This window comes from Physella acuta, unplaced genomic scaffold (assembly GCF_028476545.2).
Source record: "Physella acuta isolate Inbredline_101_S28 unplaced genomic scaffold, ASM2847654v3 ptg000446l, whole genome shotgun sequence".
Taxonomy (NCBI): Eukaryota; Metazoa; Mollusca; class Gastropoda; family Physidae; genus Physella; species Physella acuta.
In genome coordinates, this window is record NW_026731965.1 from 250,459 (window position 1) to 270,000 (window position 19,542).

Sequence of the window (19,542 nt, forward strand, 5' to 3'; positions counted from 1 at the left end):
GGTCTAATACAAGGATATAGGTATTTTACAAAATCACTGCGCGGAGGGTACAAAATTACCGCGCAGCTTTGAGGGAGCATTGCTACCTGGATCCTGAGAAAACTTACATTCAACGCCCTGTTGCCGAGATGGCCAGCAAATGATCGCAACTTTCTTAAACGTACTTCCTACATGCGTGGAGGGATGATAAAGTAGCATGTCGCACAAAGTAGCATGTCGCAAAAAGTAGCATGTCGCACCTTCCGATGTCACTATCTTGTCAAAGCCTGGGGCAGTTCTAATTTTACATCCAGATTCTGCGCATTTTTTTACTGCTCATAATCCCCAGATTTTGCAGCACTACTGGTTTTTTTATGCAACAAAAACATCAAATTTTGTTTCAAAGGTCTTTCAAATGTGTGCTAATCTTTGAATTTGCTTAAAATAATGTATTCAGCTTTTTAATGTGTTTTTTAATCCTATACTTAGTTAGCCTAAATGCATGTGCTGTTGTTTGTTTGGTTTTGTTGTTTTTTTGTATTGTTCTTGTTTTGGTGTTGATGTTGTGTTTTTGTCGAATGCGTCAAAGTTTAAAATTAGCTGTTTCAGAGTTTATTAGATTTCAAGAAACGTCTTCCCTTTTGTTATTTAATAGTTGTATTTGTTGGCTAGTTCTAAACATATACACAATTGAATCATTGTAATGTGTAAATTTGCATACAATTGCGCTAAACATTGAAAACTAATTGCTGAAATAACTATACTCCAGAAGTCTATAAATGCCTCTTCATATTTTTTCCCCGTTTAAATTACGCTTAGCATTGAATTGGCTTTTTCCGCGCGACTTACAACATTAACCGAGTCTCTAATGTCTAAAGCATTCAAGTTATTGTAGAATAAAACAGTCTATTAACCCTTGAACGGCGACCTCTTACTATAAAAAGACAAGTCAGTCTATTTCTGGAACCCGCGGCAGTGACGGCTAACAAGAGAACCCAGAGCCGCAGTGACGGAATTTAAAAAAACAAGGGAATCTACACTTACTCGACACGAGTGAAAGGAGAATAGGGGCGTGTCGTGTCTGACACCCCCCTACCCCAGGAGATGTAGGTGTCACTGGTGACAGCCATGTGTGTCGGGGTGTCGGACACTGTGTAGGTTCTGGGACCTGGCTCTCATCGTGTGGCACAACAGCTGAGCGGTCAGGGGGGATTACTCAAGTCCACGTCTTGCTGTTTTGTGGGAAATAATTACTGGCACGGCGTTAGTTGTATAGATCTAACAGGATGGGTAAGTCAGGATATAATTACTGGCACGGCGTTAATTGTATAGATCTAACAGGATGGGTAAGTCAGACCAAGTTGCCAGGTTTTACCAGGACAACGTTAGAAAATATGTGTATTAATTGCTAGAATAAAAATTTTTTTAACTGAGTTTTGGCTTTGTGCACACAAAAAAGCGGTTGTGTGAACATTATTTTTTTTATTTTTTTAAATATAGTGAAATCTGTCCATAAATAATCGGAGTTCATCAGAAAAACAACTATTCCTGTTATCGTTGCTTGCATTTCTAAAGAAAATCACAGTTTTTTAATATAAAACGAAATTTATATTTTTCTGAACGCCGTTTATTTTTACCCAAACGGATAGCTGCAAATATTTTTTTTTAAATTGTTGGTGTTTTTTGTTGTTTTTCTTTTCTTATTATTTTCTCTTGAATTTATCTCAGAATTTGTGTCGTTTTTTTTAACCTGTAGTAATGAAAATAAAATTAAGTAGTTTTGCAGAGAAAAATTGTGCAAAAAGGTAAAATTTAAGAGAAAATAGTGTCTAAATTGTAAATTTCAAGATAAAGAAAAAGTTTCAACAGAAATGTTTTAGAAATTCCAATAAATGTTTTAGACAGATAAAAATATATCAAACAGCAACGTCTTAAAAATAAATGAAATGTCTAAATTTTTAGACAGGGAAAAATTGTACAGATCCTAATGATAACTTTGGTGAAAGAAAAAGGTTACGCAGCATATTTTTAGATAGAAAAAAATTTGTTTTAAAGATGGAAGTTTAGTTAGAAAAAAAATGTTTTTAACAATATACTTTTAGGTACAATTTATTTTTTCTAAATGGGTAAGTTTTTGTGACAGAAAAATACTCTGTACAAAATATTTTTAGTTTTTGTGAGAGAAAAATATTCTGTACAGAATATTTTTAGATTAAAAAAAAATAATTGTCAGAATTGGAGGAGCTCCAGTTAACAAAAAAATACCTTTTAAACAGTAAAGTTTTATATAGAGCATAGTATTGTTCTAATTCATTGTAGGCCTACTAGTTTATTATTCGTGTCCGGTGATCTGGTTTAGTAATATACATTAGGGTAGTTAGGATTTGAGCATGGGACACTAGTGCTACATCAATCCTCTAAAGGTTGATTGTTGTAGTCCTACCATAGTTGAAGTTTTTTTTTATATTTCAGAAAACACTGCTCAACGTTTAAAATAAGTATACCTATTATATTTTTTTCACACAGTATAAAGTAAAAAAATATAAACGATTTTGTATCGGCTTTATTTTATATTAAATAGGTTAACCAGCCATTTGTTTAGTTGACTAATTTGTTTATCCGAAGAACATTCCTTTAATGGCATATCGACGCGTTGATTGGTTGTTATTATTGTCACGTGTCAGTCCAAAAGTTGGTGTATGAATGTGTGACTCAACCTTGAACACGCTCCCTAGCGTCAAGATGTGCGTGCGGATTGTTTTTCCATAACAAATGGAAAGTTACATTCAGCCTACACGAAAAAAAATGTTATGATCTTTTTAAAGTTTTTAACATTTAATTCATTAAAATGTCTAAATCGATATTTTTGTAAGAAAAAGATTTTTTTTTTAAATTTATTTTCTTCGCGCAAGCTATGAAATATCATGGACATGTTTGTACTTTAACTTGTTAAAAAAAAACCTTTGGGTGTTTTAACATGATAAATAAAAGTGTTCATGCAAAGCACGAATACCGTAATAGAGTTACGTCACTCGTGCCAGTACTATAGGGACATTCTATACCCCTTCAGCACTCATGGTAAAGACATTTTAAAGTACTCTAACCACAGTAGCTATCAGATTTAGCTGGTAGGTTTTTCGTTGTTCATGAAGGTATTTTTTTTTTAGTTTTTTATTTATTTCACTAGTAATAATAAAAGACGTGTATGGTAATATATTTGCCAGAGTGAGTCATGGCTGATAGTGACATAATGTCGACCGCTGATAGTGACACTATGACACCCGCCGTGTGGCAGTGGTTCACTTTTGACGTGTGTCACATGACAGTAGGCGCCTGACTCTCTGGCTGGTAGTGACAGCTGACTGTGTGGCCCCCTGACAACAGTAGCAATGTTGATATAACCTCATGCAACTTACACACAACGTTTAGTTGTTTGTTGTTGTTTTTTTTTTTTTTGGTTTTTTTTATGGCTTTTTTCTCTTTGGTTCGCTTTTTATTTTGATTGTTTTTATTGTTTGCTGTTAAGTTGTTTTTTTTTAATTTTTTTTTTTGGGTGGGGGTGGGGGGGGGGGGGAACTTCTTTTTTTTTTTTTCATTTAAAATTTTTAAAAAATTATGGCTTTGGTTTTGTTTGTATGTTTGTTTATTCATTGGTTGTGGGGTTTTGTTTGTTTTTTTTGTTTTGTTTTTGCTTTTTTTTTTAATTTGAATTATTTGTTTCCGATATTATTTTGAACATAATTTCTTTGTCTTGGTTTTGTTTTTTTGTTTATTTGTTTTCGGTGGGTTTTTATTTATTTTGTTGTTTTTTTTTTTTCTTTTAATAAAAATATTTTTTTTAATAATTGTTTGAAAATAATAAGTGACTAACACAAGTCAGACACTAAAATTGTCACATCAGCCTTTCCTGTATTTTGACCAACGGACTATTAAACGATGGACAATTATGTAATGTCTGGTTCGATACTGACCAGGCGTTTTACTATGCTAAATTACTTCTAATTACGCCTAACTTTGATTAATTTGATCTTTTTTTTCTTTTAATATATTTACAGAACAACAAATGAAATTTACAAGGGAGGCTACTGATGAAAACGTAATTACGGGTTACTATTTAATGGATTACTTCCCTTGTGCAAACTCAGGAAAATTTAGCGGACCCCATCCGTGGATTCTGAACGTCAAAAGTTGATAGTAATTTATCCAGTTGGACTGACCAGTGGATTTACCAGTTGGATTTACCAGTGGATTTACCAGTTGGAACTACTGGCAGGTTCTCAACATTTTTTAGTGTTGTGTATGTGTCTACACCATGTTGACACCCAAAGTGAATTCATTGAAAGGAACAGTTAATGTCCTTGTGGAGGTGTGTTTGTAGTATTTCCTGGATTACCTCCCGTATAATGCCGGAGTTGGATTACACCATTGGTTTCTATTCCTGCGGATACTTGTCTGTTAATCAAAATGAGAATAATAAAGGTAGGTAACTGCGTAAATTCAAAATATTTTAATATTAAATTCTGTTACCTCCCTTTGACTTCGTTACACAAAAAAATAAATCTAATGAAGTTATTCATGTACGACTCTTGCTCTGCCAAAGGACAAGTTATATTTAGAGCAAGCTTTCTTGGAAATAAAATCGCCAATTTCAATGAAACTATCTTTTGTACAGGTGTATAACATCCTACTCTTTGCTCTTGTTTTCCAAGACACATTTTTGTATCAATGAAAGTTGTCTGTGTGACCTGTTTAAATATAATATAATAATGTATATATATATATATATATATATATATATATATATATATATATATATATATATATATATATATATATATATATATATATATATATATATATATATATATATAATCCTAAAAAACATGCTGATTCATGCTGAAACCCGATACAACCTAATCAATCATAACTGATGTATAAAACTGTGACTCAAGAGACCTACAGATAACGGTTGTCGGATAAAAAATATCACCAGGTTGTGGCCGCTGGAACTATGATAAATGTTCTATAGATAAAATATTTGTCCTGGGAACCCTATTATAAAACTATCTGTTAGTTCACTACTTATGCGGCAGACAAAACTAGTAGGGTTTTAGGATATGTATGGGAATACAATAATTACACTGTCGGCTTCAACCAAAGGTAAACTAAAAAATGAAATGTTATAAAATTAGATACACGTTTCGACTGTTAGATGTCGCTTTAGTGTATTATATATATATATATATATATATATATATATATATATATATATATATATATATATATATATATATGTGTATGTGTGTGTGTGTGTGTTTGTGTGTGTGTGTGTATATATAGGAGGGGGTGTTTGTTATCGTATTAAGTAGAAAGACGAGTTAGTGTTGAATTCATGTAACCTTGTTGACATTCAGAAGCAGGATGTAAGTATAACGCAGGAATTATTCTGGCAGAACTAAGGCCATTAGCTCTGGACAAGGAAGGGAAAGGCAGAAATAGTTGAGACACGAGGAGTTTGTTTGGTGTAGGTTGGATGTCATTGTGTTATTGTATGAAAGTTGTGGGACCCGTTATGTAGGCAAGTGGCTGAAAGATTAAGGTAGGCAAGGGTCTGGAAGATTTAGTTAGGCAAGGGTCTGGAAGATTAAGGTAGGCAAGGGCCTGGAAGATTTAGTTAGGCAAGGGTCTGGAAGATTAAGGTAGGCAAGGGTCTGGATGATTAAGGTAGGCAAGGGTCTGGAAGATTTAGTTAGGCAAGGGTCTGGAAGATTAAGGTAGGCAAGGGTCTGGAAGATTAAGGTAGGCAAGGAGCTGGAAGATTAAGGTAGGCAAGGAGCTGGAAGATTAAGGTAGGCAAGGAGCTGGAAGATTTAGGTAGGCAAGATGTGGGAATAAGAAATTAAGAGAGGGAGAACTAATATATTCAAGTAATAAGAATATTATTTTAGGCAAGGACTGGTAACATTGATGTATACAAGAAATGGTAGGAAATTAAAAAACCAGTAATGTAGGCAAGATTAAGGATTATTGGTGTAGGCAAGGAGTGGAGGCATTGATCTAGGCAAGAAGGGGAAAATTTAATGCACACAATAAGGTGTAAAATAGTTTAGGGGAAAAGTGAACAAAATACATCACTATGGGTAACGTGTTAACTACCAATGTAAACAAGAATGAAGCGCATTGATGGGGGTGGGGGGGGGGGAGTAGATGTAAACAAAGCAAGTTGTTAACGCATCAATCTAGACAAGATGTGAACATATCAATGTAAGCAAGATATAAGTGTAAGCAAGTTGTCAACACACCAGTGTAAGCAAGTTGTCAACACACCAGTGTAAGAATGTTGTCAACACACAGGTGTAAGAATGTTGTCAACACACAGGTGTAAGCAAGTTGTCAACACATCGGTGTAAGCAAGATGTAAACACACCAGTGTAAGCATGTTTTTAACACACAAGTGTAAGCAGGTAGATATGGCAACTCCCTATTACACCATCAAGTGCCTAGCGCTGAACACTTCTCTTATCTCTATAGAACACCGTGACATTGAACTATTGAAATGACATGCAACTTTAGTGCAGGTCATGTGACCAACCCGTGGGTGTTGCGGCGGTGTCACGTGTCATATCGAGAGTAGATCACGTGATATCGGCCATTGTTGCCAGGGGGACAAGCGCCATTGATCCTGTACGATACAAGTGTCACTTTATTTTTTATTTTTAAAAAACAGTTACAGCTATTTATATCTTACCTGCGTTGATACTACAGCTGATAAAACAAGGGGATGCTACTCTATCCGCTATATGGTTACTAGTTGAAATTGAACTGAGAGTTAACTCCCTGGGTTTTGAAAATTGCTCAATTTTGAAAAAGAAAAAAAAAATTGTGCACTTATTATTTTACACTGGAGTGGGTGGAGGTTGGGTATTATTTTATGGGATTACATCTGTTTTTCTTAGTTCAGTTGGTGCTAGAAGTGTCTAGTTTAGAACAGCAGGGGTGGAGGTGGGGGAGGGGGGGGGGGTGTTAGGGTAAGAAACATTACCGGCTTACACATTCTTATTTTTATGAACAGAAGCTTCTCGGTTGTAATAAAAAACATCAGGTGTGATTTCTTCAAACATGTGATCTTATAATACAAAACTTTTTTTGACTGAGTTCATGCTAGGGGGGGGGGGGCGACAATGTTATTTAAATTTAAGGGTGGTGATTATGTAAATGTTCCATTACATTATAAAAGATGGTGTCCCTTGACCGTAAAACAGATATTTTAGTTTTTGAACGACCTTACTGCTCTCAGCAATGCCACACCTGGTGCACACACCTGGGTAAAAAGAAAAAAATCAGCACATGGTTGTCTACCCTTAAATTTTATTTATGAGTTATTTCCCTTGATGGGTTAATTTTATTTTTTTAACTTTAAAACTCTAATCGGTGTATCTTTAAGATACTTATTGATGTTGTTATTTTAATTTAAAAAATTAAAATCGAATTTCGTGAAGGGTTAATTTTTGCATGAGTGGCTGCTTTACAGTTGTTATGAGAGATTCAGATCTGGGCGAGCTGAAAACGAGACCAACATAGGTGTGTCACGGTTCCGGAAGAAAAGCTGTTGATTGACGATTATGGACTGGGAGAGATAGTGATGTTAGGGTGGGATCTTGTGCACTAGACATCTACATACATGCTTTTAAAAAAAAATTGTTTGATGTTATGAATTTATCTGGCCATTTCTTGCAGGACAAATTGGAAATTTTAAACCATTTTTTTTCATCAAGAGGTAGTAACTTGATCCGGCTTACAATAGAAATATATGACATTTCTTTAAAAAGAATTCTAAGTAATTCAAGAAAAGAAAAAATATGGACACAAAAATAAAATTTAGAATCTTGGAAATACATTACAATATTTCTTTTTAAATAATTTAACAAGACAAAGAAATAAAATGATAAAACAAAGAACCGCTGCTGTTAATAACATAGAAGGTGGGTGCCATATGACTACAATCATTCTCCCCCATCCCCATACATCCACCCCACCCTGGAATTAATGAACTGCTAATTGTTATTGAGATAAATAATTAAAAATAACACAACACAGTTGCGAATCGAAGTCACAATCATTTAGGTTTAATGAAATTTCGAATCGTTTAATTGACTCCGTTTTTTAGTTTTAACATCGAAACTGACGGCTCATCTGTACCCACTCATAAATCAGCTAGACCTCAACAAATGTGGTCTTGCCTGTTAAAAATAACACCCTAACCACCTTAATTATTAAACGATTCATTAACATGGATGATTATTTTAAAACTATATTTTCAGATATTTTGTTAAACAATTTTGATCACTAGATACTGTCTATCAAGTTGTTAAATCATTAACTTTTTTTTTCTTAATTTTTTTTCATTTTCGTTTTTTCACCCAAATTCAAAAATATTTTGTGTGTAAATGTCGCCAGTCACATGATGCCTATGTTGTGGCACTCCACTGAAGCGTCACACAAATAAAATTCTATCTTGTAGGAGCCAGAAATCTTCACTACCCAAAAGACTTCGGGTGTTCACATTCAGCGTGTAGATAATGGCCTGATTCAACGGTGACATCTATGTAGATCTGAGACAGCGCCAAAGCTGGCGTACAAAGAAAATTTTAAACGTTTTGTTTGGGGAGAGGCCTACATTGGTGGGAGAGGGGGGGGGGAGAAATGTCCAGTTATATCTATATGCCACGTATTTAAAGTTTAAAGAGACGCAAAAATAAAGTGGGGGAGAGTGGAGCTTCACAAGTGGTTGCGCTTATTTATATGTAAATATCTGCACTTATGTATATATATATATATATATATATATATATATATATATATATATATATATATATATATATATATATATATATATATAAATATATATATACGAGAAAAATGGCCCGTTGAGGAAGGATACACCGGGCGCTAGCTTGATAGTGCTGTCTCTTTTCTCTAAACTAAAACCAACCCACCCCCCCCCCCACACACACCACCCCCACCCCACCCCCACACACCACCCCCCACCCCCACCCCCCACCCCCCACACACACCGCCCCCTCCACACACCGCCCCCCCCACACACACCACCCCCCCCACCCCTCCACCCCCCCCCCCCCAAAAAAAAAACATGCCTACCGTCCCATTCAACGAAATATAATTATATACTTTTTCCAGTGTCCGCCCCTTCCCCGAAAATTCTACCCCCGCCCCCGAAAATTTCAAGTACCCCCACCCCTCTCTGGGGAGGAAAAAGTCTAAACTAAAACCACCCCACCCCCCACACACACCACCCCCCACCCCCCACACACACCACACCCCCCACCCCCCCCACCCCCCCCACCCCCCCCCCCCCCCAAAAAAAAAACATGTCTACCGTCCCATTCAACGAAATATAATTATATACTTTTTCCAGTGTCCGCCCCCTCCCCGAGGGGGGGGGGGGTCTCAGACATTCTTACGCGGGGGGTGGGGCTTCGCCCCTACCCGAAGAATTGTATGCAAGAAACTCTTCACGCAAACCATTAAGATTAGACAACATTTCCTTTTTATTCAATGTTAACGCGAAAATCAATGACGTCATATAACTTTGAGCACTCTCTGGGTTTGAGATTATTTTCTACTCTGTGCGCTAAATGTGTCGACGTCATACTTCGTTTTTCGAATTACTGTGCATGTTTTTATTTTCCTTGTGTTTTCTCTAGAGCGTTCTTGTCAGATAGATAGATAGACAGACAGCGAAACTATTATTATAGATATATATATATATATATTTATATATATATATATATATATGTATATATATATATATATATATATATATATATATATATATATATATATATATATATATATATATATATATATATATATATACAGTTAAGTATGTGTGTATGTGATGTGGGTATATTTGGGGTTCGTCTAGTTTAAAGATAAGCCACAGAAGATAAAAAGATATTTACCAACACAGATGGTATAAAGATGTTTACAAACACAGATGGTATAAATATGTCTACAGACACAGATGGTATAAATATGTCTACAGATACAGATGGTATAAAGATGTATATATAGACACAGATGGTATAAATATGTCTACAGACACAGATGGTATAAAGATGTCTACAGACACAGATGATATAAAGATGTCTATAGACACAGATGGTATAAATATGTCTAATAGACACAGATGGTATAAAGATGTTTACAGACACAGATGGTATAAAGATGTCAACAAACACATCCAGGATCAGATGACCGAACGTTTGAGAACCTCGTGTTTTGCCAGAGAAATGGCGTACGGTCCTTTCAAGCAAGTTGCAATTTGATTCCCCTTCTAATATACCGTGATGGATATATTTTATATGCTAAGGCTGTCTAGGTGTGTCGTGGCTCGACTGTCTATCTACACTTATGGGGGACAGAGGTTAAAGGTCAGGTATACCCGAAGATTGTTTTGATGTTACACATTTGGGCAGCTGTGTTGATGGCCGAGTGGTAGAGTCCATGACCACTACCCCCGAAGGTTGTGGTTCGATCGTCATCAAAATATAATGTGAAAAAATTTTGGAGGGGGGGGGGGGTGTGATATGTGACACCCAACCTAGTGACGCCACTGCTTCCCAAATCAGCTCACTAATAAAAAATTAAATTAAGGTTTACTTGTTTCACTTTTAGTTGGCAAGTCAATGAAACAAGCTTTGTCCCCAGGACCACACCCACTGTTATATAACTATCCCAACCTGAGGCGTAGCGGCCCTTCCCGGCGCCCGGGAACAAACTTTCAATTTGGCGCCCGCCCCCCCCCCCCCTCCCCCCGGACAAACTTTCAATTTGGCTCCCCCCCCCCCCCCATATATTTTTTATATTTATAATGCAAAACTGCAACTAAAATGGGCTTTTAATATATTTTTTTCAAACCCATTTTGGCACCCCCTAGGGTCGGCGCCCGGGGACATATGTACCCCCCCCCCCCGCCCCCCCCCCCCCTCGCTACGCCTCTGATCAGTTTTTGAGACGTTTCTCCTATGTACTAGTTCAAAGCTAATCTCAACTACTGATATCTTAAGAAATAACACACACATATAAGTTTTGGATAGCAGAGGAAATCAAGAGTCCTAAGTTTTAGTATGGCCATTCCCTTACAGGCAACTAAACAAGTTTGTCAACTCACCTTAACCCACATTCTCTGTAATTGCCTAATGGTTCTCTATTCTTATCGATTAGCCATTATCCTGATATGTGCCTAGAACTACTTTAACCTCTGGGGTTAGGATTCATGTAGGATTAATGTAAGTAGTTGGGGAAGTATCGTTATCAGTACAGTTACAAAAGCCCTATAGCTGATCGATATTTGTTTTATGATCACTAATCGAGGCTTGGATTTCAATAAAAAAAATGATCACCTTTACCGACCCCCTATATCCGGACTTTTTGGATTATATAAGACATGACCAGGTGTATTTTGACTGGACTGTTTCACCTATGAATATTTGTCTGCCCGGTTGATAATCTGACTCTCTGTACCTGTCTTATTGATCTCCTGACTTCTCTGCCCAATGCTATACCTGATTCTGCCCTATGCTGTGCCTGTCTTATTGATTTCCTGACTCTGCCCTAAGCTGTGCCTGTTTTGTTGATCTTTTGACTCCACTGCCCAATGCTGTACCTGTCTTGTCTCCTGACTCTGCCCAATGCTGTGTTTGTTTTGTTGATATTTAGACTCCTCTGTCCAATGCTGTAGCTGTCCTTTGATCACCTGCCCTACTTAGTGTTGTCTGTAGATGATATTTTGACTCCTCTGCCTAGTTCTGTACCTGACTCTGCCCTATGCTGTGTTTGTATTTGTCTTATTGATCTCCTGACTCCACTGCCCAATGCTGTGTATGTTTTGTTGATCTTCCGACTCTGCCCACTGCTGTACTTGTCCTTTAATCACCGGCCCTACTTAGTGCTGTCTGTAGTTGATATTTTGACTCCTCTGCCTAGTTCTGTACCTGACTCTGCCCTATGCTGTGTTTGTATTTGTCTTATTGATCTCCTGACTCCACTGCCCAATACTGTACCTATCCTTCTATCACATGCCCTACTTAGTGCGGTCTGCCTTGTTGATCTCCACATTGGTATCACAACAACCAAGACAGGCCCAACCACTAACGTAACCAGGCTTTTGATTGGTCAGCCGAGCATGAACCGGCAACCTGGATCTCCAGATAACGTCCACGGTGATTAGATAAAGACTTTGGTCTTCAGGCGACAAAAAAAAAGTTGTCCAACTTTTTTTTTCAAAATCGTGAGAACCGAGAAGATTGCTGATCACGTGGTTAATCGGCTGCTATCTAATGAGACTGAAGTATCCGGATTTACCTGTGCAAACGAACTTAAGTATAGCAGAAAGAAATTTTAAAAGTATGCAAATATACACACGAGTTAGACTGCAGCATCAAAGAAGTGTTCGGTTTACGGGAAATCCGAAATCGCATTCAGACTTTGAAATGAAAATACTATTTTTCGCTAGGCGTAATAATTTATTTACTAAGATAAAGTAACTTTAAAAATTTGCATTAAACATTTGTTTATAATATTTTTTTAAATAAAATATTAAGATTTCGAAAGATAATATTTTTTATTGCGTCTCTGAATTTTTAAAAGAATTTTTTTGGGAAAATTTTTTTTTAAAAATTAGATCTGAACGAGTAAAACCTAGATCTTGGCTGAAATAAAATTAGATCTGAAGTAGATCTAATTTAAAAAATTATATTTGTTATCTCTTGATTGAAAAACTATGTGTTTACCGGATACACAAGTTCAAAGGTCAACTGAAACTCGATCGCTCCTTGTGTAGATACTGTTGAGCATCGTGAAGTGTTGGGTGTCAAAGTGTCGACGTTATAATGCTGGGTGTCAATCTGCCTGCGTTGTAACGGTGTATCAGTGTGTCTACGTTATAATGCTGGGTGTCAATCTGCCTACGTTATAATGCTGGGTGTCAATATACCTACGTTATAATTATGGGTGTCAATATGCCTACGTTATAATGCTGGGTGTCAATATGCCTACGTTATAGGGCTGGTAAGTAGGTAACCAACCAGTTCTACGGCTCAATAAAACCTGCATGAGCGATAGAGCTGGTTGGTGACCTACTTACCAGCCCTATTACGTGGGCTGTCATTTGGACTACGTTATAATGTGTCTGTCAAATTGCCTACATTACAATGTGGGGTGTCAATGTGTCGACGTTATAATGTGTCTGTCATATTGCCTACGTTATAATGTGGGGTGTCAATGTGTCGACGTTATAATGTGTCTGTCATATTGCCTACGTTATAATGTGGGGTGTCAATGTGTCGACGTTATAATGTTTCTGTCATATTGCCTACGTTATAATGTGTCGACGTTATAATGTTGTGTCCATCTAACCAAGCTTATAATGTTGTATTCCCAGCTAACCAAGCTTATAATGTTGTATGTCCATCTAACCAAGCTTATAATGTTGTATGTCCATCTAACCAAGCTTATCATATTGTGTGTCCGATCGACCAATTTCCTACATACAGAAGCTCGCGTGTTTTGTTTACTTGTAAACATGAAAGGTGGATGGGGAGGTCACATAAGCATTACCGTAAGTGCCGTTGACCTGCATGTACCCCACCCATCCCATTCCCGACCCGATAACTGTACCGCCCCTCCCCCACCCTTCCCACCCCTGTCTTGGATGTACGCCATTAAAGTATGTCGATCAAATCAACAAATTTGTCAACAAACATCAGGTTGACAAAAAGTTTTCAAATCCTCCCTTATCCCCCCCCCCCCCCCACCACCACCCACACAAGAAAGAATTCCTGACTACCAATAACAAAAACTGCTGGATCACGTGACCGTTAACTGCAGTATGACAGTGTCATGTATCATCTTCATTGCTCTGTTTATGTCAGCTCTCGACTTACACAACTTGTCTCAATTAAACTTTCTCAACGAACGGTGACAAAGTTGTGTACACATTTAGAGACGAGGGTTCGAATCCCGCTGAAGGCTGGAGCAGAAGAACGAAAAATGAAACTCATTGCATGTAAGAAAAGCAACATTGTCCTGACGCTAATTGAACTAGTATCCAAGGACAACCTTGTCCTGTCTCTATCTACCCAAGTGGCTGTACACAAGACTGTCCTACCTCTACCTACCCAAGTGGCTGTACACAAGACTGTCCTGTCTCTATCTACCCAAGTGGCTGTACACAAGACTGTCCTGTCTCTATCTACCCAAGTGGCTGTACACAAGACTGTCCTGTCTCTACCCAAGTGGCTGTACACAAGACTGTCCTGTCTCTACCCAAGTGGCTGTACACAAGACTGTCCTGTCTCTATCTACCCAAGTGGCTGTACACAAGACTGTCCTGTCTCTACCCAAGTGGCTGTACACAAGACTGTCCTGTCTCTACCCAAGTGGCTGTACACAAGACTGTCCTGCCTCTACCTACCCAAGTGCCTGTACACAAGACTGTCCTGTCTCTACCCAAGTGGCTGTACACAAGACTGTCCTGCCTCTACCCAAGTGACTGTACACAAAACTGTCCTGCCTCTACCCAAGTGACTGTACGCAAGACTGTCCTGTCTCTACCCAAGTGGCTGTACACAAGACTGTCCTGTCTCTACCCAAGTGGCTGTACACAAGACTGTCCTGTCTCTATCTACCCAAGTGGCTGTACACAAGACTGTCCTGTCTCTACCCAAGTGGCTGTACACAAGACTGTCCTGTCTCTACCCAAGTGGCTGTACACAAGACTGTCCTGTCTCGACCCAAGTTGCTGTACACAAGACTGTCCTGTCTCTACCCAAGTGGCTGTACACAAGACTGTCCTGCCTCTACCCAAATGGCTGTACACAAGACTGTCCTGTCTCTACCCAAGTGCCTGTACACAAGACTGTCCTGCCTCTACCCAAGTGCCTGTACACAAGACTGTCCTGCCTCTACCCAAGTGACTGTACACAAAACTGTCCTGCCTCTACTCAAGTGGCTGTACACAAGACTGTCCTGTCTCTACCCAAGTGGCTGTACACAAGACTGTCCTGTCTCTATCTACCCAAGTGGCTGTACACAAGACTGTCCTGTCTCTACCCAAGTGGCTGTACACAAGACTGTCCTGTCTCTACCCAAGTGGCTGTACACAAGACTGTCCTGTCTCGACCCAAGTGGCTGTACACAAGACTGTCCTGTCTCTACCCAAGTGGCTGTACACAAGACTGTCCTGCCTCTACCCAAATGGCTGTACACAAGACTGTCCTGTCTCTATCAAAGTGGCTGTACACAAGACTGTCCTGCCTCTATCTACCCAAGTGGCTGTACACAAGACTGTCCTGTCTCTATCTACCCAAGTGGCTGTACACAGAACTGTCCTGTCTCTATCAAAGTGGCTGTACACAAGGCTGTCCTGTCTCTATCTACTCAAGATGTAGTGTTGAACTTTCTGCGATCTGTAAAACAAGCCAACAATAGTAATTACGTATCAACCCTTTTGATCTTAGCAGTTCTTAACATTGTTAAGAATGACCGAGCCCCATCAGTTTCATACCCGCATTCACCGAACCCCCCCCCCCCTTTATAGCTATATCGTTCGCAATAACAAAATCCTATTGTGAATCATACGAGTCGAATTTGTGTCTAGGCCTCTGCCGATCCCCTGATACTCCACAAACTCCTGGGGTTCCATTGAACCCATGTTAAGAACCACTGATCTAACTAAAACTACATCCTGCATGTAAAAAAATAATCTGTTAGTAAATAACCGAGGAACCGTTTATGACCAGTGGTGCTCATTTCTTTAAGCCTCTCCCCAGATTTTCACCTATGTAGCTGATATTCTGAGACGCCGTGATGTCATATGGTGTATGATCTGTGGAGTCTTAACAGGAGATTGTTATGTTGACAACAGACCCTAAACAAAGCGTGGTATATATGTCACACAATACCAGTGATTTAACAAACTGTTTTAGATACAAGATTGTCTTGCTGCAAATATATCCGGTTTGCAAGAACTAAATATGTGACTACTGTCAGCCTCCAAATCAACTTAGGCCCTGAAATTATTTTTTTTTAGTTGCACCCAATGTATATATTTAACCAAGGCTAATCTTCCAGCTACTGTCCAAGTCTTAACCAGGGTTAATCCTGCACAGAGTTTCTTCCAGGCATCTCTTCGGGGGGGGGGGGCTCTGCCCCCCTCCCCCCCCCCCCGGAAATTTTGTACCCCCCCCCTCCCCGAACGAAATGAAATTTATATAATTTATATAGAAAATATATACTTTTAAATGTGTCCGCCCCCCCCCCCCGAAGAAAGTCTACCGCCCCCCCCCGAAGAAAGTCTACCGCCCCCCCCCCCGAAGAAAGTCTACCGCCCCCCCCCCCGAAAATTTCAACTGCCCCCCCCCCCCCGGAGAAAAAAGTCTGGAAGAAACACTGATCCTGCAGCGACTACCCAAAATACAGTCTTAACCCTGGCTAATCCCCACAGGGACTACCCAAACCTTAACCCTAGCTAATCCCTCAGCGAATGCCAACCCTACATTATTAACCATGGCTAATCCCACCCCCACTATCCAAACCTTAACCCTGGATAAACCCCCAGAGACTACTCAAACCTTAACCCTGGCTAATCCCTAAGCAACTGCCCACCCTACATATTAACCAGGGTTAATCCAATTCCTCAGCGACTACCCAAGCCTTCACCCTGGCTAATCCCCCCCCCCCCCCTAGAGACAACCCAAACCTTAACCCTGGCTAATCCCTAAGCAACTGCCCACCCTACATATTAACCAGGGTTAATCCAATTCCTCAGCGACTACCCAAGCCTTAACCCTGGCTAATCCCCCCCCCCCCCTAGAGACAACCCAAACCTTAACCCTGGCTAATCCCCCCAGCGACTGGCCAATAGTACACACATAACCTGACCCTTGAAGGTTGTTATCTGTGACGGGACCTGGGTCGGTGCCCTCAAGCTGTGCCTAGCCATGCGTGACGCTCGCTTACTTACCTACCTGAAACAATGGCACACACCGGCCCACCTTCCTTCCCCCCCCCCCCTCAGCTCTGGCACGACGGGTCTGAAGGGAGATCTTCTGGAAAGTTCGCTGACTCTAAAGCCCTTCACATCCCAATGCTTATCCATATAACCTTTGCGTGTTACGGCCAACATAAAATACTTCTTGAACTATTGTGTCATAATGTCTCGTGTTCTAAGTTGATTTTTTCTTCCCCCAACTGTACGTCTATAGGTAATGTAGGCAACAACATTACATAGTTAGTCCTATTGTCGTAGCATTTCGTATTCATACGTCTCGCGTTACGGGTTCGCATATATAAATGCTTTTATCTGTAATCTATCTGCATCATTAAAGAGATGGCTGGAATTGTCTTCTATCGGTTTGAAAACACTGCGACAAAACTTCGTCAACGGTTTGTCGTTTCCCCACGCTCGCTGTGCCCCTTCCTGCCACCCCCTCCCCCCTTGCAGGCACACAATAGACCCTGGGAAATGTAGATGTCTTCGTGTGGACACGCTTGACTGACCATGGGATAAATATTGTGAGAAACTGCTCGAGTGGACCCGTCGTCTTCTGCTGCTTCTTTCTGGCCTGGGTCTGGTCTGTTTTGTTTGTACTATGGTCTGTATCGGGTATTGTCTGTATTTGGTATTGTCTGTATTTGGTATTGTCTGTATTTGGTATTGTCTGTATTTGGTATTGTCTGTATTTGGTATTGTCTGTATTTGGTATTGTCTGTATTTGGTATTGTCTGTATTTGGTATTGTCTGTATTTGGTATTGTCTGTATTTGGTATTGTCTGTATTTGGTATTGTCTGTATTTGGTATTGCCTGTATCTTGTATTGTCTGTATCTGATATTGTCTGTATTTGGTATTGTCTGTGTCTGATATTGCCTATATCTGCTATTTGTCTGTATCTGATATTATCTGTATCTGATATTATCTGTATCTGATATTATCTGTATCTGATATTATCTGTATCTGATATTATCTGCATCTGTATATGATATTATTTGTATCTAATATTATCTGTATATAATATTCTCTGTGTCTGATATTATCTGTATCTGATATAGACAGAAACAGATTCGTTAGCCACACCATTTCTCCATTAGCCCTATAATATAACTCCAAACCTTCCTGTTTTCTTTAACAACAACCTGATTTCCGATTCCTATCCTAAAACGATGATATCTCCTAGTCAGCCAGTATCAAATCGCACACAGGATGACACATTGAAGTGATTTTATGCATACGATATACATCGAGCATGCGAGAGATCCTGAACAAATTTCTCAGAAATGTCCATTGAACCAAAGCTGAAGATACAGATCGTGTATATGTCAAGTTTGAAAATTGTGTGTGGGTGGGGTGACTTAAAGATGTCACAGTATGTGTGTGGGTGGGGTGACTTAAAGATGTCACAGTATGTGTGTGGGTGGGGTGACTTAAAGATGTCACAGTATGTGTGTGGGTGGGGTGACTTAAAGATGTCACAGTATGTGTGTGGGTGGGATGACTTAAAGATGTCACAGTATGTGTGTGGGTGGGATGACTTAAAGATGTCACAGTATGTGTGTGGGTGGGGTGACTTAAAGATGTCACAGTATGTGTGTGGGTGGGGTGACTGAAAGATGTCACAGTATGTGTCAGGGTGGGGTGACTTAAAGATGTCACAGTATGTGTGTGGGTGGGGTGACTTAAAGATGTCACAGTATGTGTGTGGGTGGGGTGAATTAAAGATGTCACAGTATGTGTGTGGGTGGGGTGACTTAAAGATGTCACAGTATGTGTGTGGGTGGGGTGACTTAAAGATGTCACAGTATGTGTGTGGGTGGGGTGACTTAAAGATGTCACAGTATGTGTGTGGGTGGGGTGACTTAAAGATGTCACAGTATGTGTGTGGGTGGGGTGACTTAAAGATGTCACAGTATGTGTGTGGGTGGGGTGACTTAAAGATGTCACAGTATGTGTGTGGGTGGGGTGACTTAAAGATGTCACAGTATGTGTGTGGGTGGGGTGACTTAAAGATGTCACAGTATGTGTGTGGGTGGGGTGACTTAAAGATGTCACAGTATGTGTGTGGGTGGGGTGACTTGAAGGTATCACAGTATGTGTGTAGAGTGTGTGAGATGACTGAAGGCGACTCAGTATGGAGTTTGTGGTGGATGAGATGACTGGAATTTGTCACAGTATTTGTGTGGAGTGTGTGAGATGACTGGAGGTGTCACAGTATTTGTGTGGAGTGGGCTAGATGACTGGGGTGTCACCTTCAAGTGCTTGTATCTTGAACAAGTTTTTATGATGGGTCGTGTGGGTCTTTGCCCGGGAATGAATACACCATAACTAATAGTTACATTTAAAACGGTATTCAGCGCCCGACCCACAGTCAAAGGCTTGCGTCTTAGCCACGCCTTTTTTGGCACCGAACCACAAAGAGGCGACAGTTTTTGAGAATCCACCATTCTCCTCGATCTTCGCGAGTCTGAAATTACTCCGTCTGGC

The 19,542-nt window shown here is 39.5% G+C and overlaps 1 protein-coding gene across 3 annotated transcripts in view; it reads left to right on the forward strand.

Annotated features, from left to right (window-relative positions):
* The window catches only part of LOC131943204 (uncharacterized), a 49,634-nt gene that overhangs the window by 2,447 nt on the left and 27,645 nt on the right, over positions 1-19,542 (forward strand). For 2 of the 3 annotated variants that reach the window (XM_059303215.1, XM_059303219.1), the window contains exon 2: positions 4,035-4,458. In XM_059303215.1, coding sequence (XP_059159198.1) covers positions 4,444-4,458 — 15 coding nt within the window. In that variant the 5' untranslated portion in view covers positions 4,035-4,443. Of the gene's footprint in view, positions 1-1,152; positions 1,270-4,034; positions 4,459-19,542 lie in introns of those variants that run through there. The other variant, XM_059303218.1, reaches the window with a different exon arrangement.